Raw genomic sequence first — 23,416 nt, 5'->3', positions numbered from 1 at the left:
ATCAGTTAAATTGGTGCAGCAGAGACTATGATTTGGACTTTTGTTTACTAGTCAAAAGGTATTTAACATTTTGGAGATGTTATCTGACTTTGATACTTTATCACTTTTTCCAGTGTACTACTTTTTGTTCAATTCAAGCATCAATTAATTTCAAAGCTCTTCAGATCGCATATTCAGTGGGAAATGAATATATATTATAGTTCTGAGAATAAATGTTAAGTACACGAGAATGTATCAATATTTCACTGAATGGGCTATTCACACTTTTGGTCTAAAAGATCTAATGGCTGAAAGCGCCGTTTACAATAAATAGGAGCAAACACGATTGAACAGGCTTGTGTCTTATTACATTGAAAATATCAATAACTTATGGTTTCATTTGACTGCGGTTGTTTATTTTAATAAATATAAATAATATAAAAGGTGTGCATATTTTGCAAAGGTTTGTTGACACCTGTATGAAGACTTTAGAGTTGGTTGTGTGACTGCAAGTCATTCTCTTCAAATGCTATGGGCTTTAAATTATGGAATATTTTGTGAGCCAATACGGTAGTGAAAATTAAGTGAAAATTTTACATTTGATTTGACTGTTCCAATTTATTAAATAATAAATGACAGTTACTCTCAAATGTATGTTTATTTTACTATATATGCATTACTGACGCAGTTATTCTTGCATGCAATGTTCCAAATTATATCCAAACAACATATGAAACCATTTCACTGCAGCGACCTAAAGACCTAACAAGTAGGGGGAAAAAATGGTCAGTTCTTATATCGGACATCCTATAGGCTACTGTCTGTATACCTCATATCAAACCATTTCACTGCAGGGTTTTGGAGATATATGACATTACTCCAATTTATGCACCAATAAAGGTTAAAGGTTATTTATGGAACCTAATAAAAAGGGTTTTATTTAGCACCAAAAAGGGTTCTGCTATTGTTACAAGCCGAAGAACCCTAACTTGATACCTTTCAGAACCATTTTCTTTAAGAGTGTATGCATACCTCTTATAACACCATTTTACTGCAGTGTTTTGAAGATGTGACATTACACTATATTTCAGAGGCCTATAAAGACCATTTCTAATAAAAAATATAAAATAAATGGTTATTTTAGGGGACATCCCAAACTATTTGCATTCTTCATGAAACTATTTTACTGATGCTTCACTTGAACTGAAGGCGCTATAAGATCTATTTTGCCAAAACGTCAGTTCAGAAGTAACAAATCACAAAGCTTATTGAGACTTTCAAATGTCATACAGGAAAATTGCATAAAAGTCTAAAAAATCTATAAAATTACTCATGACATGTGCAGCTCATATTGTTAGTTAGTGCATTAACCATTAATTCAAATGAATTCCCATAAATGATAAACTACCAATTTAACAAACAAACGTTTACATTTAAACCACATGAAAAAGACAAGTCGACAAGATAATTAGCAGGCGTAACTATTACATTCTACTACTGTACTACAAATGTTCTTCACGGATGGGTGTGCAGCCAGAGAAGCAGCTGTTTTTTAAGTTTTTTAGGCCTCTCTTGTTCCTCCGGAGGAAGCTGGAAGTGTTGTTCATCGCTTCAGAGTCATCGCTGTTCATTTTAGTTAATTTATCAACTGAAAACAGCACTGACTGAAAGATGGATTCTTGAGATTTAAGAATCGATATCGGTTCTTCAAAAGGAGAATAGACTAAAATTGAGAAATCGAAACTTTTACCCAGCTCTAGTCTTCAGTAAACTCTGCCAACTGATCGAACTTCCAATTTGAGCATAGTGGCCTCTAACTGTGATCCCCAACACTGTCTGTAGATATGGCTCAAGTCCCTCCTTCAAAGTGAGTCTATACTAATTTTTCACCCGAGCAGAAAAAGTCTGCAGCACTTGGATAAAATATGCACCCGTCACCAACAATGTAATATTGGAATTAACCATGCATAACATTACAGCATTCTAAAACTGATTACAGCATTAGGCACTGATCCTCAACAAACTCATCTCCATACCAGCGTGATGACTCAGACTTCCAACCAGATTAAACTGGATAAATGTTCTGAATGTTCTGATCCAATCTGACTTCTGACCTGTAATAGTGCCTGAATCAATCATACACTGTTCGTTCGTTGGCCAGAGGAGAACAGGCCCCCCGACTGAGCCTGGTTTCTCCCAAGGTTTTTTTCTCCATTCTGTCACCTGATGGAGTTTTGATTCCTTGCCACTGTCGCTTTGGCTTGCTTAGTTGGGGACATTTAATATGCAACAATATTATTGATCTGCCTTACTTGAGGACGATGATGCAATTTTCTTCTAGAAACAAACTTTGTTGTATTATTTTCATGTTATCACTGTGAAGCTGCTTTGATGCAGTCTGTATTGTAAAAAGCGCTATATAAATAAAGGTGACTTGACTAAAACATCCTTTTTCCAGGCAGAATTTAAAAAGGAATTGTGTTTTTAGATATTTTAACAGCAATATGTTAAGAAATGAACACCACAAAAATAAAAATTAAGTCAACAGACTTTTAATAGAAATAAAATTTACAACCATAACTTTGGCAAAAGTACAGGCAAATTGCTTAAAAGTCGATAAAATTACTCCTGATGTGTGCAGCTCATATTGTTAGTTAGTGCATTAACCATTAATTCAAATGAATTACCATTAATGATAAACTACCAATTTAACAAACAAATGTATACATTTAAATCACATGAAAAAGACAAGACGACAAGATAATTAGCACTATTACATTCTACTACTGTACTACAAATGTTCTTCACGGATGGGTGTGCAGCCAGAGAAGAAGCTGTTTTTGAAGTTATTTAGGCCTCTCTTGTTCCTCCGGAGGAAGCTGGAAGTGTTGTTCATCGCTTCAGAGTCATCGCTGTCACTCTCATTTTCAGCAGCGACTGGCTTTTTTTCAAGCTTCAGATTAGCAGGCAGGCAGCCCATGTCTCCAATCTCCTGTTTATGATACAGCAAACAAGTGTGTTTAATCAAGAGTAACTTTAAAGGAATAGCCTACTACACGTCATAATTTACTCCCAATTACCTTGACATAATTATTCATGACATTCTTGAAGCAGTATGCCGTTACTTTCAGGGTCAATGAAAAAAAGAATGGCCAAGATAAAGAAAAAGAAAAAATCTTTAAACAAAACGTTAAATTTAATGACAATGTTGTGTGGTGTAACCAAGTGTGCCGCACAAGTCCTGAAAGTGAAGCAGACGCATTTCAATCGCCCCCTGGTGGCTGACTGAAGTGTAGGTCATAAACCCTGCCCACTCCATGTAGTCCAGTGATGCACCTCTTCATGGAAATGTTGCGATGTCATTTCCATCAAGAGGTGTATAAAATTTTGGTCAAGCTCTTGTATTGATGATGCAAGAGTGCAGCACTTTGTAAAGTCTCCTCCAGCACATCCCAAAGACTTTCAATGAATTTAAGCTCTGGACTCAGAGGAGACAATTCATGTGTGAAAATGATTCTTCATGCTCCTCCCAACCATTCTTTCACAATTTGAGCCTGATGAATCTTGACATTGTCATCTCGGAATATGGCCCTGATGCGTCTTCCTACATGGTTGTTTAAGAAATGTAAAGCTACACACTTTTAGAAGAATTGTTTCCAAACACATAACATTATATAAACATAATAATCACTGCAACGATGATCCAAACAGACTCATTTGCCAATTTAAAATCAAACAGCAACTTTTTTTTTTGTCCGGGCAGAGTATAAAATATAATTTCTGCCTCATTCTGTAACAGGAAACCATATCAGTTCACAAAAGGAAGTTATTTCAAACACCCGACTGACGCTAACACGAGTCTGTAGTAAAAATACACCATTCTCATAAATTGTCGTACTTTGACTAAACACAATTAGCATTTTAGTCTCCTCTAAATAAATAAAAATCACACAGCATGTGTGGTGAGCAGGACGAATGGTGTGATTACTGATGAGCGCCAACTGAGCGACGCACCGGTCTTGTATCTCTCACAGAGGAGTTTCGGAAGCATAAAAGTAGGAGCGGCAACAGTGAAGGACGAGAGGACCAGGCCTGGACTTTACGTTGTGTTTTGTTTGTTTTATTTTGTGTCTGCAGGAGTCGTCCATGAGGGGCTTTTTTGTATTTAAAACCCCATTCCGTTTCTCTACAGGGAAATTGATTTTTAATGATAACTTATAAACCTTTAAAGACAGATCAACTGTGAGCTACTGGGTTGATAATCCATGTTATTTGCTTCTGCCTGTTATTATTATTTGTTATTTGCCACCAGCCTACATTTTCAGCTTATTTATAAAGTCCCCCTGACTGTGATGGCCACTGTAGAATCTTCCAGGACTTTTTCTGAAACCAAGCCTTGGTAGAATTTGAGGTATGATTGGGATCATTGTCCTGTTGGAAGGTCCAATGGTGCCCAAGCTTCAGCTTCTTCACAGACGTTTTCTCCTAGGATTTCTTGATACTTCAACAAATCCATCTTGCCTTCCAAACGCAGAAGGTTTCCAGTGCCAGAGGAACCAAAGCAGCCCCAGAACATCACAAAGTTATCACCATGCTTAACTGTAAACAGAGTGGGGTTATTTTCAGCTTCATTCTTTCTCCAGACATCCAGAGGGCCGAAAAGTTCCAGTTTTGTTTCGTCGCTTCACAGAACAGAATCTCAAAACTTGCAAACTAGGCTTTCAACTGTGTCTCTAGGAATATTTAGTGCCTTCACTATCTTTTTGTATCCTGTTCCTTGTTTTCAAACCTAGCCAGTTCAGATATTTTGTGTGTTTTAGCTCAAGCACAACTGGTGCAACTAATGAAGCCCTTGATTAGTTGCATCAGGTGTGCTTGAGACAACACCTTTTTTTTGCAGATTTGTGCTGTTGTGAGGGAGGGTAGATCCAGGGGGTAGATTTTCAAACTGCAGAAGTCATTAAAAGTTGCATTTTCAGTTAAATTTGGGGAAACCACTTGAAACATTTTTTGTGTTGAGTTATTTCAATGACTTTTGATTGATTTGTTCATTGCAAACAGCTGAAAGACTGTAAACTTTGCCAATAAACCTGCTTTGCAATGGGGGTTGAATAATTCCGATTGCAATTGTATACACATGCATAATTTGTAATAAACATAAAATATTGTTTTTATGAGTGCTGTCAATCTATATATTTTTTTCCATTGGATTAAATCACACTCTTGTTGTGTGATTAATCGCGAATAATTATGAAATTGTAAAATTAAGCATACGCCATTTATCTTGTTTAACATTCATTTTGTCATAATTTGCTATATCCAGCAAAGTAAACAATCAGATTGAAGGGCGATTCTTACAAAACGTGTCCATATAATTCTATCATATATTTTCTATTATATATATTACACTATGAATTATTCTTCTTTCTTCAGTGTAGTATGGGCACAGAGCAACAACAAAGAGCCCGTTTCATTTCAGACAAGTCAAGCCGAACAGGACCCCATGGAGATGCCGAAAAACCTAAATCAACTTGCACAAACCTACAATTACTAAACACAGCAAAGTACATAAATCAAACATTATCCTGAATGTGTGTGGAAACAACACACACATATTTATATATTTATTTATATTTACATATATAGATAGGATTTCAAGGACCCGTGGGAACCCTGGATAAAGATTTTTTTCAAATATAGTTTCCACTGTAATATTATAGGGTTGAGATCCATATTGTGCAATAATCAAGGTCTGCTGATAATCCAGTTACCCCCCCCCCCCCCCCCCCGTTTTTGACAGTTGAACCACAGTGACATTTTTGACTATTTCATTTAAAGATTAAAAACATGTTCACAATAGAAGATTGTGTATTCATACAAATTCATACAATCCTTATGTATGAATTCTAATTTACGCAAAGATTAAAAGGTCTGCTTTTTCTTATTCTGCCATATTTTCTGCATTTCCATATGGTATAAAGCATTCCTTCAGAAAGAGAATTGGTAAAAGACCAAAAATGTCACCCTTGGTCTTACCTTTTTAGTAGGTGGCACACTAGGAGGTCTGAAAAATGTAGAATCTAGAGAACTGACTGCTGTAGGGTCCTCAGGGACGACAGCAGGCTCTTTAGACACTTCACTTTTATCGGTGTGATCCTGAGGACAATGGCAGAAAAAAATAAGATAAGGACATGGTCATTCACAGGGTAAACCGACAACCCCTGGCTCTTTAAAAGAACATTCTACTAACCACATTGTTGCGGTTCTCCATATTGCGACATTTGTCAGGGTCACAGAGACAGTTCTCTCCACATGTAATTTTTCCCTTGCGGCAGCGACAAAGCTTGTTCACACAGCGGCCCCGACATGCACACTAGAGGAGACAGAATCATACACAAATGGCTCGCTAAAAAAGCAAAGTCACAAAATAAATGTTTAATTACAGGGTTCATTCAGATTTTTACTAAGAAATGTCCACGACTTGAAACAATATTCATGACACAATGCTCCACGAAAGTCTATGTATACATGAATTTTTATTCTTATTTTACGTTCAAATTTAGTATAGCATATCTAAAATCAACTAAAATGAATGACTTTTAATGCTATTTAAAAGTCCCGTTTTTCGTGTGTTTTTGAAGCTTTGATTGTGTTTACAGTGTGCAATATAACATGTGTTCATGTTTCGCGTGTAAAAAAACTATTTTTCACACAATTTACTTATCTGTATACCGCTGTTTTCACTGTCCTAAGAATGGGCTGATGACTTCCTTGTTCTATGAAGTCCCTCCTTCAGAAATACGTAACGAGTTCTGATTGTGCCAGCAGTTCCTGTGTTGTGATTCGACAGCAGCTTAGCGCACATTGCCCGGAAAGGTCACGCCTCTTACCATAACGTGGAGATGCATGCGCATGCGCATAAATTGTAACCATTGATCTCTAAGTACAGCGTCCCTGGGAAGGCCAAACAAAGGTGATTGGACTCCGGGATGAAAATAACAGCGTCTCGACGACATGGCGACAAACACACTCTACAAACGCAACTCTTCCTCTTCTCCGTGGGAGCGCAAGTCCCCGTAGTCCGAACCGGCTGTTCACTGTAGGCGACTTCTGTTAAATAAAATATCTCGCTTGGCATTGAACTTTGAGCTTTATAATTTTACAGATATTATTTATACTCTAACAACAACATTACACACTAACTAAAGTTTGAAACATGGGATCACGAAGAACGGGACCTTTAAAAAATAAGTACAAGCAGCAACTGTGCCAGACTTTACTTTAGGCAGAGAACAATGTCACATGACTGAATGCCCAAATGCCAAGTATTGTAATTTAAATACTGTAATTTAAATATCAATTAAACCAGTGCCTGAAGTTTATTTTGGAAATTGAAATTCTCTATTATCTCACCTAAATCCTAAATGTTTGCTCACTCTATGCATGTTTTTTTTTTACAAAGGGGTTATTTTTTATGCAATAGCTTACACCGCACAAGGAAGCTTGATTTCAAATTTTGAAATGAATTCATAAACAGTCAGTAAACAATCAGTAAAATAAGAAATAAAATTACAAGCCGTAGCACAGATACAATAGAATAAATATACAAATGAAAGGTCTTTTTTAAAGTAGGTCTAGTGATTGCACTGATCCAATATACTGATACGTTTTCTTTCTCAACTATTTGTGTTCACTTAAGACAGAACTAGCCTGGTTTACGAGGATACTTAAGACGGGCATTTTGAAAATTTGTGTGTGCATTTCTACGTTTAAGCGCAATAAGCTGCGAAAATGAACTTAACTGTCAAGTTGAGTTTTAGACCAGAAAATGCATATAAATTAAAAGAATTAATAAAAAATATCTTGGGATGCACCGAAATATAATGAAACACTTGGCCGAAGACTGAATGAGATTTTTTTTCGCTTTTTTTTTTTCTATTTATTTTGTCAATTTTTCACCAATGCATAAATCAGTCAAAATGTGCTTTTCAAAGAAAAGAAAAATCAAATACAAAACTACAATTTAAAAATATTTATTTAACACTTAAAAATATTTAACATTCCAACAACGAACAATATAACTTAAGATAAATAAATTGTTAACCTAAAAATATTTTAATTTGGCCATCTTTGAGCCTACAGTATATAAGGCCTATAACTGACTGCTGAAAGAATGTAACGAACTTTGTATGCCTTCAACAAAAAAAAGTGCATTAAAAAAGTAAAAAAAAAAAAAAAAAAAATCATGATAACGATATATACAATTGTTATTTTATTTTTTATTAGGCCTATATAAAAAAGAATGAAGCAAATTACAAACTGACAAATATGGGGGGGGGGGGGGGCACGACACTTTTTTCCAGGTACAGTAGGTTTATTTAACATGTATACATTTATTTTACATCTTTTATCGCTTGATAAATACATGTCTGTGTCAATGTTAAAGGCTGCTGTCACTTTAAGACTGAATGCTTGGGTCTACCAGTAATACAGTATACTAACAGATATCCGGTTTTAGCCATAACCGTCTATTTACGTGTGATACTCCACATGATGGGCATTTTGAAAACGGTGTCTGTATTTGACCATTGAGGTGCAAAGAGAAGTGAATTCTGGACTGTCTGAGAGAGCTTCTGGTATGTGTCATTCAGCACGATACCACAAGTTCTTTTTTCACAACTTACTGCGCATAACTTGAACTCTTTTTTTGAAGATCCTTGTTAAATGTACACACACTTTGACATCTTCGTGTCTGACTTGATCTCCGCACTGACTTGAATTACACCTGTAGTGCTGTAAGTTTTTGCAGATGACGTATTTTTTTGCAAAATACAGCAGTTTGGAAGATGTGATCCATACTACAACCAAAGGTCAAATGCCATTGCCTATTGGCCTCAATGACTAGTCAAAGTCAAATTACTTGTGGAAAGTATGGGGTGCACCCTGAAAAGTAGTAGTGTTGATTTTCACTTGTGCTACAATAATTGATTTGGAATTCCAAGAAAGAAACAAAGTCTTTTTTTTTTTTTTTTTTTTCGTTTTTTGAAACACTAATACTTTCCAGGCGGTGAAGTTGCATCAGAATTTGTTTCAAGTTTTTGGCTTTCACATGCGAGTTCCAAATGAAATATAGTAACGCAAGATGAAATGGAAATGTTTTTTTCAAACACCATGACCTTTTCAGTACTGTTCAGAAAAGTGAAAATGCATTTGAATGTGTGAAGTTTCAGAAAATTTGCTAAAAATAAATTTACCCTTATAGGATAAAATCAGTTATAAAATGATGACATTTCATATTTCCATGCAATAAAGGGATTCCCCAACGTTTTCATCAGCTGAACCTGATTTTATTTTACATATAAAACCTAATATATTTACTTGAAGTACTCCCTGAAATTTGTATGCTTTAATTACTTAATAGCTTTTCATTAAACTCAAAAACCCCTGCAGTTCCACCACAAACCCCAGTCTGAGAAACCCTGACAATTTAGTATTAAATGCACTTTATGTTGTTGATAAAGAATAGAATATATTTTCTTTCTACGTTACCAACCACAATATTTGTCACGTAATTTGGAATCAGTAACCAAGTAAAGCAAGTAATCCACCCAGCACTGAACTTTTGAAGCCCTTTACACATTTTATTTATATATACGATTTACGATGTATCGATTTATATTCCTATGATCCAACTACATCGATCTGTGCTCGGCAAGTTGGCCTTCCGGAAGACATATATCGTTACATCGTTTTAAAAGGTAATGAATCGATTGTATCGATACTAGGAAATAACACATTAGATTTAAGCACGTCAGACTTTATGTGGATGTTCTTTCTTAGCACTTTTAACGATAAAGTCATTAAACGTTACTCGATTCAGTCTGCCTATCTGTGACGTCGTCGCCATGCGTGACGCGCCAGCAGCAGCGCAAAGACAACAAGCAGCGCAAAGTCTCTCACCTCAGAAAAACGGACTTTCCTGTCCTCTCAGTCGCTATACTGCAGTAGTGCGCAGTGCGCACTCTTCAGTTGCACGCGCAAATGCGCCGGCGCACGCTGTATCACTTCACTAAAGCGCAAAAGAAATACGAGCATGCAACGTCGTAAATTAGTAAGTTAAGTTCTTCTAAGTATTGTGTATCACCATGGTAGCCTAATTGTTGTTTGTTTCCATAACAAAATGCCACTTATTGGTTATTTTGTATATTTTTATATGACTGTGGTGGCTCATACCAAGATTGCATTAACAAAAACTAGTTTGGGACTGCTATTTAATAGGTTAACCTCGCAGTGCCTACTGTTTAGCAGTATTTGTCATATTCTTACAAAAAAAATTTCTATGTTAAGTAAAGGGGGACAGAACTTGTGTGTCAACAATTTTTGTGTAAACAAATGTATTATAATAGGCCTAAGTTATATAATTCCTAAAAAGGTGGGTCGTGGCTTGATGACCATGGGGAAATGTGGGTCCCATGGCCAAACTATTCAAAACATCATTCAATGTTGTGATAATCGTAATTAATAATCACAATTACAATATCAAGGGAATAATCGACAATTATGATTTTTGTCATAATCGTGCAGTCCTACTTTATTCAAATAAAATGTGAATGCATTTGACATTAATTGTTGTTTACTTGTTTCTTTATATCCATAATTAATTGATACCTGATTCCCTTACAATAATTTTTGGCTAAAAAGTCACTGAATCGATTTCAAGTCACTGAATCGTTTCGGATCGTATCGTTCTAAATGAACCAATATCGTCCTTGAATCATATCGACAACCACGAATACGAATAAGCGATACAAATCGAATCGTTGTTAAAATGAATCGTTACACCCCTAATATATATATATATATATATATATATATATATATATATATATATATATATATATATATATATATATATATATATATATATATATATATATATATATATATATTAGGGCTGTCAATCGATTAATTTTTTTTTACTCGCGATTAATCGCATGATTGTCATGAGTTAACTCGCGATTAATCGCATTTAATCGCACATTTTTTTATTTGTTCTAAATGTACCTTAAATTAATACTTTTCAAGTTTGTAATACTCTAATCAACGTGGGCATGGATAAATAGATGCTTTATGCAAATGTATGTTTATTATTGAAACCATAGTCAATATAGAGCATAAGGAGGAGACATGTTTCAAAGGTCATAGATGTTTTTCAAAAGAACTTGTTCATGTCTATTAGACATGTAGAAAGAACAAAAAATGCCAGATTACCATTACTTCTCTTTCTTTGCACTGAGCAATTTACTAACACAAACATGTTTAGATTTTTGCATGACGTCAGGGGCAGCTCTTCTAAAAATGCTAAATGTAGGCTACATTAATTATTTATTATTACATTGTAGTTTGTCTCTCTCTGTGCCCATTTTGATGAAGCTAAATTCTCAATAAAAATGTTTTCATTGGTATATTTTACTGTTTCTGTTGTCAACGGAATGAATTTGAAATGGTGACTGAAACGCGACCCATTAAGACATAACCAGCTCTTCCTTCTAAGATGTTAAGTTAATCTGCACAAAAATTCTGATAATCGAGCCGTCGTCTGGTGAAATCAAATACACATAAGATAAAGACAATATCTGTGCTCTGATTTCGGCTATACTTGTAAAATTAGAGAAGCAACATAATATCTGTGAATTAAAGAGCTGCTCCTCCGCGCGAGACGCAGAGAGAGAGAGAGAGAGAGAGAGAGAGAGAGAGAGAGAGAGAGAGAGAGAGAGAGAGAGAGAGAGAGAGAGAGAGAGAGAGGGAGAGGGAGAGGGAGAGGGAGAGGGAGAGGGAGAGAGGGAGAGGGAGAGGGAGAGGGAGAGGGAGAGGGAGAGGGAGAGGGAGAGAGGGAGAGAGAGAGAGAGAGAGAGAGAGAGAGAGAGAGTTGAACAGATCTTTATTGTTACATTAAATCCAGGATTTACAACATTGTTACCTGTATCATTTTACCTCAACAACAATTCATTAAAAACTAGAAATTAAAAAGTAAAAAATAAATCTGCATCATCAATAACACATAAAACATCATTTATACCCCAAATTCGTAAAAAACTTTCAACATTATTGATCAGCTTATAATATGAAAATTCGATTTTTAACCTTCCTTTCACCATACACTTCAACATCATTTCTACATCTATTGAACCGATTTCAAGCTCCTTGTTTTTCCTAGTTTTCCACATCGCAAGCTTTGCTGTACCAATTAAGTAGTTTAATAAACACAATTTTCCTCTATCAAGCACTTTGTATTTGAGTCCCCCGATAAAAACTTTGTGGGAAAACTCCTCACCAAAACCCTGAAACCAAACATCAAGCAACTTAAAAAGACTTCCAAGCCTCAAACATCTTAAGAACAACTGTTCTATGGTTTCTTCATCATTACAAAAACTACAATTCCCCCCCACTGCTGGATTCAGGCGTGCTACATGTCTGTTCGTAGCTATCGCCCTGTGGATAAGCCTCCACTGCAGATCGGCTGTCCGCTTCTCGATGGGAGGCTTATACAGGACTCTCCACCTATCTCTAACTAGGAAGTCTGGCTCCATTGTCTCTGTCCACTTTGAGAAACTCTGCCGGCTAAGTGAGTCCATGTGAACAACTTTCACTGTAACATACAGCAATGCTTTTTTTGATGCAACGTCAAGCTCTTCCAGCTGCGGAGTTTTAAAAGTCAATATAGATCCTTCAAACTCTCGTTGTTCTTCACTGACAGCAGGACTAATTTTCAACTTTGGAAAACCTCCATTCCGCTGTTGTACATTCCCCCCAGCAACAAGGTTTCTGTAACTGCTAGGCAAAGCAGTAAAAATTTCATCTCTCAATTTTGAAGCAATTCTTATCGAGCACAAACCAGATAGTTCTTTAAAAGTATCTACTGAACTCCATCTGCCATTGTCCAGTAAATGACCCAGTTTAGTGACTCCATTCCTTACAAGAGTTCTCCGAATGCTTACTGATGATAAAAAACGGGTCTGAATCAACGGATTATGAAACAGTGGTTCCTCATTAATCCAGTCTCCAAGCTCATCCAAGTTTCTCTCCACCTTCAAAACCTTAATCCAAGCTTGCAACATTGATTTGTAAAAAGAAGAGAGATTATCCATTCTCAACCCGTCCATTTTTAATAAAAACAAGTGTTTATCTAGTCCAAAACTTTCAACCTTCTGCAGGAATGCACATGCCGTCGGTGTCCATGCTAAATCCTCTTGATAGAGAAGTTTCTGCACTGCTTGCAGCCTAAAGGCAACAATTCGACTCATTACGTCCACCAGACCTTGACCTCCTTCATGTACCGTTAGTTAAAGCACTGCAGCCCGAGTCCAGTGTTCGCCACTCCAGAAAAAATCAACAATTTTTCTCTGTATGTTACAAATCAGTTCACTTGGTGGTTCCAGAACAATGACTTTGTGCCAGAGCGTAGAAGCTGCCAGATTGTTTGCCACCAGAACTCTTCCTCTGTAGGATAAATGTGGTAATAGCCATTTCCATTTAGACAATCGAGCCACTACCGTCTCCAGCATTCCCTCCCAATTCTTCATTTTAAAACTTTCCTTTCCTAAAAAAACACCTAGCACTTTTATACCCTCCCTCCCCCAAATTAGTCCTCCTGGAAGTTTCGGAGGTCCAGTATCTCTCCACCGGCCAATAATAAACCCCTCACTTTTCTCCCAGTTAACTTTAGCTGAGGAAGCCATCTCGTATTGCCTAATGCTTGTTTCCAAAGCTGTTACATCATTTTGTCCTGAAATACAAATAGTTACATCATCAGCATAAGCAGACATATACACCTTAAAAGTTTCCTTTACGCCTGTAATTGAAAAACCACCCAAATCTCTCCTTAATTTACATAGTAGAGGCTCAATTGCAAGACTATAAAGTTGCCCAGAAAGAGGACAACCCTGCCTAACACCTCTATTGACTGCTACTGGGGCACTTATTCCTCCACCAACCTTGATTAACAGTGATACATCAGAGTATAACAATTTAACATAAGAAATGAATTGATCACCGATTCCAAAGCTCTTTAACACTTTAAAAAGATAGTCATGGTCTACCCTATCAAAGGCTTTTTCTTGGTCTATTGACAAGACACCCAAATTAGAATCATTTACACAACCACAATCAATCACATCTCTTAGAAAAAACAAATTGTCCATTATTGATCGGTTCGGTATACAATATGTTTGATCCTTATGAATCAAAAAGTCTAAAACATTTTTAAGCCTATTTGCAATTGATTTTGAAAATATTTTGTAATCTAAACATAACAAGGATACTGGCCTCCAATTCTTTAAAAATCCTAAATCACCTTTTTTTGGTAACAGTGAGATTACAGCCCTCCTACAACTAACAGGAAGTACTTTATTTTCTAAACATTCTAGTACAACTTCATACAAATCCTCCCCTAGTATTCCCCAGAAATGTTTATAGAACTCAGCTGTTAATCCATCAATTCCTGGAGAACGCCCCATAGACAACTGCTGTACTGCTTCTGTTAATTCTCCATATGTAATTATGCTATCCAAAGCTTGACTTTTTCCTTGCTCCAACTGTGGTAAATCTTTAAGTAAGTCTTTTGCACTGTCAGGATCACATTCCTCAGCACTATACAACACAGAATAAAAGTCCATCGCCAACTTCCTCATTTCAGCTGGATTTGTTGTTATATTCCCATTTTGGCAACGAAGATAATGCATCTGTTTATACTGAACTGTCTTTTTTTCCAAATTAAAGAAATATGAAGTTGGGGCATCCATGTCTTTGATAGAACAAATCCTTGATCTTACAAGTGCCCCTTTCACTTGTTCTTGTAACAAATTTCCAAGTTCTTTCTTTTTCTTGTTTAAAAATGTACCATTGTCCTGTGCTCTTTCATTGTTTGTCAAGTCCTCTTCCAAACACTCAATTTCCTTTTGCAAGCGTTGTATAGTTTTTTTCACATTCGTAGAGTTACAATAAGAAACATTTTGACAAAACTCTTTAATTTGTACCTTGCCTACATCCCACCATTGACTAAGGTTTTCAAAATCACTTTTTCTTTCTTTCCATTTCTCCCAAAACAACTTAAAACTATCACAAAAGAATGCATCTTTTAGCATTTTTTCATTGAAATGCCAATAATACCTTGGTCTTAAAGTTTTCTTTATATTAAAATCAAACATGATTAAATGATGATCAGAAAAACCATTTGGCAATATTGATGCACTCATTACCCTATTTTCCACCATCTTACTTAAATAGAACCTGTCCAGTCTAGCCCCACGAACGATATTTTCTACAACTTTAATCCATGTATACCGTCTCACTCCAATATTCCTTCTTCTCCATACATCTATTAAATCATGTTTCCCCACTATATTAGACAATAATTTATTAGAGTGACTATGTGGCTCTTCACCATTCCTATCAATTAAACAATTAATAGTACAGTTCCAGTCCCCTCCTAACATTAACCAAGTGTCATCATCAAAATTTTGAAGTGTTTTATCTAATTGGTCAAATACCCTCACTCTTTCCATCCCATTATTTGGAGCATACACATTCACTAGAACAAAAGACATGTTCCCCATACTGTATTTTTAGTAATAGTACCCTTCCTTTTTCGATTTCTTCAGTATGTAAAATATTGACATTCAACCCTTTTTTAAAAAGTATAGCTACTCCTGCACTATTGTTTGTCCCATGACTTAATGCCAACCTCCCTTCCCACCATCTATTCCACTCAATTTCATTCTCCTCATTGCTATGAGTCTCTTGCAGAAATACAATATTAACCCGATTTATATTTAAGAACTCAGATATCACTGCAAATTTAGCCCTATCTCTTCCTCCATTTATATTTAAAGAGCCCACTCTTAAGTTCTCCATAGAAAGGTTAGAAAATAAAGTGGACAGGGACAGAAAGAGAAAAAGACAACACATAAGAATCACCCAGTGCATTTTTTCCATTACTTTTTAAAAAGAGATGTCCCTTTATTTTTCCTCAATTTCGTAATAAATTTCTTTAATCTAAACCTCTTTTGTTTGCTCAGTGCATCATAACTCGCTGTACGCTGCAGTATTTTCACTGAAAAAACAAATTTTTCCACATCTGGGAAAAAATCTTTCACTTCTACCACTTTGCCAAATGTTGTATCCAAAAAGTCATTAATCTCATCCAAAGAGTACATCTCTTCCATATTTTGTGAACCGATCTCAGAAATATCCGAAAGGGTATCCTCATCCCTTAGTTCTTCCTCTCCAACCATCTCAGTCCAACTCAACGACTCGTTCACCTCCATACTAACCACTTCTTTCGTCTGAACATCCTCACTTTCCTTACCTACTGATCCAAGACTTTCCTTAAGTTCTACAACAGACATGTCAAAAATCCTTTTTCCATGTTCTACACCACTACATGATGCAACAACACTTCCATCACTTTCTTTTGTTTCATTTTGAATCTTTTGCTCCCCATTGGATTCATTCCCTGCCTCTGAATCAAGAGTAGGCATCACAACAGGGATTACATTGGGAATCGTTTGCTTTCGATTAGATTCACTGGCCTCTGAATCCGCAGCAGGATTCGGTATAACATTATTAACACCACTATTACCCGCCTTATGTGGACATTTAGACCTTTTATGTCCCACATCTCCACATTCAAAGCACTTTAAGCTTCCTGTACTAGCATATACCATGTATGTCTTCCCTTCATGTGCAACTCTAAAAGATACATCCAATTCAGGTTGTTTAAGAAACATTGCCACCTGTCTCCTAAACGACATTACATGTTTTAGAGCCGTATTTTTGCATCCGAGTGGAATTTTTTTTATCGTACTAGCAAACTTGCCGTACCATAAAAGTGCACGCTCGATTTCGTCATCAGGGATGAATGGAGGCACGTTTGAAATAATTACCTTTCGGGTCGGGTTAACTAGCGGAGAAATAGCAACAAAGAGTTCCACTGCTTACTAGACGGTTAACCAAATTTTCCTCTAAGAAAACCACTACAGCTTGTTCATTCTTGACGCCGAAGAGATGTTCTCATATCCAACTTGTTCTCCAATTGATAATAAAACTTCCTCCACCGCCACATTCGATTCAACCTCGCACCTGACGCCATGACGGAGTGATGGTGACGCTTCTCCGCCCTCAGGCCGAGATGCCATCACAACTCCGTCAACAATCCTCCCGGCGACGCCGCGCCAAATAAATAATTAATACACTTTACTTCCTATGTTCTTACTTTTAAAATAATCCCCATAGGTTATAAGAAAGAAAAAAAGAATAACAGTAGAAAACCCACTTTCAATCACCCTCTACTCGTGAACACTCTCACACGCACCCAAACACTCCCAGCATGCACCGAGAGAGAGAGAGAGAGAGAGAGAGAGAGAGAGAGAGAGAGAGAGAGAGATTTGATTTTTAACAAAACTTTTATTACAATACAGTATACAAGACATTACCTAGTATTTACCATAGACTTCTACACCAAAGTATATATGTACAAAAAAAATAAAAATAAATAAATAAATAAATAAATAAAAACTCACAGCACAAAAATCAATTCACCCTCAAAAACAGAGCACAGAGCCTCCTTGTAGCACCAAATACATTCAAATGTAACAAAATCATCAATAGACTTATAATATAAAAAATCTACCATAACTCTTGACTTTACCAAGTTAGAAAACAAGGCAACCATATTCTGATTTAGATTCTGTTCTATTTTCTTTTTCCTACTTAAATAAATGGCCAGTTTTGCTTGGCCTAGAACAAAATTCAGAAGCTGACAGACAACACTTTTTTTCCTCACATACTTGTACCCCAAAATAAACGTCTCCAGAGAAAAGGTCTCACTGCACCTCATAAAAACATCGCTTACAACTTCAAACAAAGGTTGTAGTCTACAACAATTCATGAACACATGAAAAATGGTTTCTCTAGTAGAGCAAAAAGGACATCCAGAGTCAACCTCAGGGTTTAAAACTGAAACAAAAGCGTTAACCGCAACAGCGCCATGAATGATCTTCCATTGTAAATCACCTGTTCTCTTGGTCAACGGTGGTTTATACAAAGACCTCCACTCAGGCTTTACGCCTTCATCCAGTTTAAAAACAGCACGCCAGGGAGTATCAACTCTTGCACTTAAGACATTTTTGCTAAACACCAAAACACAAGACCTGTACAAAGATTTACCAGCACTTAAAAAAAGTCTTTACACAGAGATGCAGAATTTTTAAAAAAAGGGGAAGTGATCCCTTCAACATTTATGGACAAAGATAAACAAGGAAAAGAGTCTTTGGGATTTGCAACACAAAAGCCTTCACAATATTCGGTTAACAATTCCATTTCAGTTGTTTCAAGAGCAGCTTTCCATTTCATGAGCAACTGGGTAACCAGACGAATAGACCTGATTCCCAAGTGTTGAGCTAGAGCTACTTCATCCTTGAAGTCTGGTCCTACAATGTTCAGTAGCTGACTCAGAGTGATAACGTCATGTCCCACCAGCACCCTATTGAGTCCAGGAAAAAAGGAACTGTCCGTTAAATCCAACCGAGCGCCATAGATTAACGGCTCCTCCAGTAACCAGAAAAGAGAAGGTGAGTTTTCTGAACGTTGAACAACAAAGAGTCTCCAAACTTTAAAAGTATTCCTATAAAAAATTGGCAACTTAGAAATGTCCAGTTTTAGGGGATTCATCAGGAAAAGTGCTTTGTCCAGTCCCAAACCTGCAAAACTCCGTAGAATCAGGCATGAAACAGCGCGCCAGTTACAGTCTGAAGGTCCATCCAGCAATCTTTGCACAAACTGCAACCGAAAGGCTGCAATTCTGCTCTGAAGATGCATTAGCCCTTGGCCACCCTCCTCCTTAGGCAAAAACAAAACATTTTGTGAAACCCAATGTAACCTATCCCAAAAAAAGTTCACCATGAGAGTCTGAATTTTTAAAAGTAATTGCAAAGGAGGATCTACACAGGCAAACCTATGCCATAAGGAAGACGCCACCAAGTTGTTAACAATTAAAATGCGTCCTCTATATGACAATTTTGGAGACAGATACTTCCACTTGTCTAGGCGTCCTTTGACTTTTTCGATTAAACCTTCCCAGTTTTTCTGTACTACTGTCTCCTCACCCAGAAAAACCCCCAAATATCGAAATCCTTCTTTCCCACACTGTAAACCAGAAGGGAGTTGTGGTTTTCCACTTTCCCAGCTTCCTATCAGAAGGGCTTCACTCTTATTCCAATTTACATTAGCAGAAGACAATATTTTAAAATCTCCAAGCAATTCAAATAAAACCTGCACATCACTTTGTTTACTAATCATAACTACTAAATCATCAGCATACGCTGATAATGAAAAGTTGCAATTACACGTTGGCAAAGAAATGCCTTCAAGTTTCAACCTAATTTGCTGTAATAAAGGCTCTATGGCCAAAGAATAGAGCATACCAGAAAGGGAACACCCCTGTCTAATACCTCTGCAGGCTTTAAAGGGAGCACACAAACCACCGTTAACCTTGAGAATGCTCTGAACGTCACTATAGAGAACTTTCACATGATCTATAAATGTTTTGCAAAAACCAAAGGCTTCCAGAACTCTCCATAAATAAGTGTGCTCAACGCGATCAAAGGCTTTCTCTTGATCTAATGATATTAAGCCATAATCTAAATTTAGCCTCTTAGAGACATCAAGAAGATCACGAATCAGAAAAACATTATCAAAAATTGACCTCCCGGGGACGCAGTATGTCTGGTCAGGATGAATTACCTGGTCCATTACCTCTGCCAATCGATTAGCTAAGACCTTAGAAAGCAGCTTGTAGTCGCCGCACAGGAGGGAGACCGGCCGCCAACACCTGATGTCCGTCAGATCACCCTTCTTGGGTAGGAGAGTCAGAACCGCTCTGCGGCAGCTCAACGGCAGAAGCCCTCCGGCTAAACTGTCATTCAGCACCTCTAGCAAGTCCTCTCCAATCTCTGACCAAAGGGACTTATAAAAGTCAACAGGCAAACCATCAATCCCTGGTGCTTTTCCCAACGCCATGCCTTGGAGGGCTTTAACCAGTTCCCCCATGGTCACAGCACCTGAGATCTTTGCGTTGACTTCCTCCGCCACTTGAGGAAGATTTTCAAAAAAATCACTGTCACACCTATAATCTGGACCCAGTTCATTTTTATATAAAGACTCGTAAAAATTGACTGCTCTCTTACGGATGTCCTTAGGGTCAGTCAGCAATGCTCCAGATTCAGACCGTAAGGCATGAATAACTCTGTTCTGCCCATTTTTCCTTTCCAAGCTAAAGAAAAACCTTGATGGTGCATCCATTTCATTTATGCTTAGAAACCGTGACCTGACCAAAGCACCCTGCGTTTTAACCCCTAAAAGGTCAGATAACTGAGTCTTCTTACTTTTTATAAGAGACTCCACCTCAGGCAAGTGAGCCAATTCTTGCAATTTTAAAATATCAGTCTCTAAGGAGCTCAAACTCAGGGTTACCTCTCTAGTGACGTTCTGAGAGTATTGTTGACATAGTTGCTTTATCTGGACTTTCCCAAAGTCCCACCATTGCTGCAGTGTTCTAAAAGAATTCTTTGTAGTTTTAAACATACTCCAAAAATATTTAAAACTTTCCCTAAAACACTTGTCGTCCAATAAAGTGGTATTTAAGTGCCAATAGGCACTCTTTGGCTTGATGGAATTTAAACAGATACCACACTGCACCATACTATGATCCGAAAGACCTGATGGAATAATAGAACAGCTCTCAACAATACTGCCATGATGTTTAAAAAAATAAAACTTATCCAGTCTTGCTAAAGAAAATGTATTACCACGAACATGAGACCAAGTGTATTGCCTTTTTTCTCCATTAAGCTGCCTCCAAATATCAATTAATTCATGTGTTTTTTTTAACTGAACAAGACGCTGACGTGAGGGTACATGAGGTTCCACATGATTTCTGTCCAAATTAGACTCTGTACAATTAAAATCACCACCCAAAATTAAATACTCATCAACAGCAACATTTTGTAAGACAGAAGACAAAGTACTTAAAAAAAGCATCCTCTCAACAGCTGAAGTCGGTATATACACACAAATAAAAACAAAGACAACATTTTCAAAAGAGGCTCTTACTTTTAAAAGTCTACCTTTAATAACCTCTTCAACCTGATAAGAGTGTGGGCTGAAACCCTTAGCAAAGAGAACAGCAACTCCACCACTAATTGTGGTATTGTGACTTAGAACAGCAACCCCACTCCATTCCACTGCCCAATCAGCAGCATTATTAAAATCAGTATGTGTCTCTTGTAACAGCATAACATCAATTTTTTTCTGATTAATTACTTCAAATAATGCTGCTCTTCTATACATATCTCTGGCACCATTCAGATTCAGAGTAGCAACATTAGCGTGACACATACTTAAAGAAAAGAAAAAAAAGAAAAACAATGCCCACAGAAAAGACCCACCAAAAGTCATGGAATTAGGTTTCCCCCCTATCCTCATTACTACACTCAGCGTTAAGTTTCCTCACTATTTTTTTTAACCTGTAGACCTCTTTATTTGTAAAGGATCCCTCCATCATAAAAGCCTTAGTATTCTCAACAAACTGCTCTGTATTAGGAAAAAAATCATTAATGCACACACCCCTCTTATTCTTAGTAGCTCTAAGAAACAGTTTAATATCATCAACCTCATAATGACCAGAAAAATCACTCTGAGAAAGACAAACACTTGAATCAGATGATGCACTATCACTTTCCGTGTCATCATACAACTCACTTGCATCTGATTTTTTCGCGTGTCTATCAATCCCAGTTCTACCAGGCTTCCTCCTCTTTAACGGGACTTTAAAATCTGCCTGCACCGTTTCCATTGGAATGACGTCACCTATGTTCTCCACAGTAGGCTGCAGCTCAACATCGAGAGCATCGTTTAAATGCTTCTCCGTCTCAATAACAGCTCCCCCCGCCTGAACATTAGACACAACTAATGTAACACCAGAAACTGTACTTTCAAGCGCAGATTCTTCAGTTACAGCGATCACAGGAACAACATCACTTGTAGCCTCTGAGACGTGTAACCCTGTCCCTGACCCACCCGGAGCCTCGTCAACCGGCCCTGCTTCAGCACTAACAACAACATCACTTCTGACGTCACCACCACCTGACACATTGTTTGAATTTTTCCCGGGACAAGCACGAATTAAATGACCAGTTTGGCCACAACTAAAACATTTCATGTTTCCCGATGTCACGTAAATGATGTAATCATAATCATACGCCCGAAAGTGCAAAGACAGATCCATATCAGCATCATCATTCACTACCATGTAGACGAACCGCCTAAATGAAACAACATGCTTCAATAAAGGCGAACCACCACCGATAGGGATCTTTTTAATGGGGGAGACAAGTTTTCCATACCGAGACAAAGCCTTAGCTAGTATCTCATCACTTAAAAACGGCGGTACATTAGATAGCGTGACTTTCTTTGAAGGTGTAGAAAGCGGAAGTACAGGGTTAAACAGATCGTCAACAACGATTCCTGCCTCAACTAATTCATTGGCTTTTTCGACAGTACTGAGAAATACCACAGTGGCATTATTCATCCTAGAGGCAGACATTATGTTTTCATGCCCAACTACCTCTCCCACTGCAAGACAGCACTTTTCCACACTAACCGCGGACGCCACTTTCACGCCGTGACGCCGGGTTAATGAACCCAAACAACACCGTGAGTGTGGGGCCGTCATGCTCCCGGTAAGGTGGCACGCGGCCCAAAACAACTACAACAAACCCCCCAAACCGCACAAAAACAACAAACAAAAAGAAAGACCAGAAAAAAAGCCAGAAAGAAAGAAAATTAAATTCACTCACACTCACAGAGTCCAAACACACTCGGCCCGTACTCAGCACTCACACCAGCAGCACTCTCACAGCAAACTCCACCCACTCACAGCATCCGCTCAGAGAGAGAGAGAGAGAGAGAGAGAGAGAGAGAGAGAGAGAGAGAGAGAGAGAGAGAGAGAGAGAGAGAGAGAGAGAGAGAGAGAGAGAGAGAGAGAGAGAGAGAGAGAGAGAGAGAGAGAGAGAGAGAGAGAGAGAGAGAGAGAGAGAGAGAGAGAGAGAGAGAGAGAGAGAGAGAGAGAGAGAGAGAGAGAGAGAGAGAGAGAGAGAGAGAGAGAGAGAGAGGTGCGCGCGCGTGCTGAGAGAGCAGTACCGGCATTACCGGTAGATTCTCAGAAACTAAATAAGGTTTGGGCGCTTTGTTGAAGGGAAACAAAATCGCTAAAGGGGTCTGCAATGTCGCTAAGTTGGCAACACTCTGTATCTCCATTTCTCCAACTAGGGGTTGGGCCACGGGTCAAACAGAAAATACGCGCTGCGTTAATCGCGCGTTA

The 23,416-nt window shown here is 37.6% G+C and overlaps 1 protein-coding gene across 1 annotated transcript in view; it reads right to left on the bottom strand.

The window, feature by feature from the left end:
• Nucleotides 1-2,510: 2,510 nt before the first annotated feature.
• Nucleotides 2,511-23,416, bottom strand: part of kif4 (kinesin family member 4) — a 141,460-nt gene continuing 120,554 nt past the window's right edge. Inside the window, exons 29-31 of the mRNA XM_081390432.1 lie at nt 6,230-6,352; nt 6,016-6,135; nt 2,511-2,971 (exon numbers count right to left, since the gene is read on the bottom strand). Coding sequence (XP_081246558.1) covers nt 2,771-2,971; nt 6,016-6,135; nt 6,230-6,352 — 444 coding nt within the window. The 3' untranslated portion in view covers nt 2,511-2,770. The remainder of the gene's footprint in view (nt 2,972-6,015; nt 6,136-6,229; nt 6,353-23,416) is intronic.

This window comes from Scardinius erythrophthalmus (genome assembly GCF_964197995.2).
Source record: "Scardinius erythrophthalmus genome assembly, chromosome: 17".
Classification (NCBI taxonomy): domain Eukaryota; kingdom Metazoa; phylum Chordata; class Actinopteri; order Cypriniformes; family Leuciscidae; genus Scardinius; species Scardinius erythrophthalmus.
Note: the sequence above shows the minus strand (reverse complement) of the source record. Positions and strands in the feature narration are given on the sequence as shown.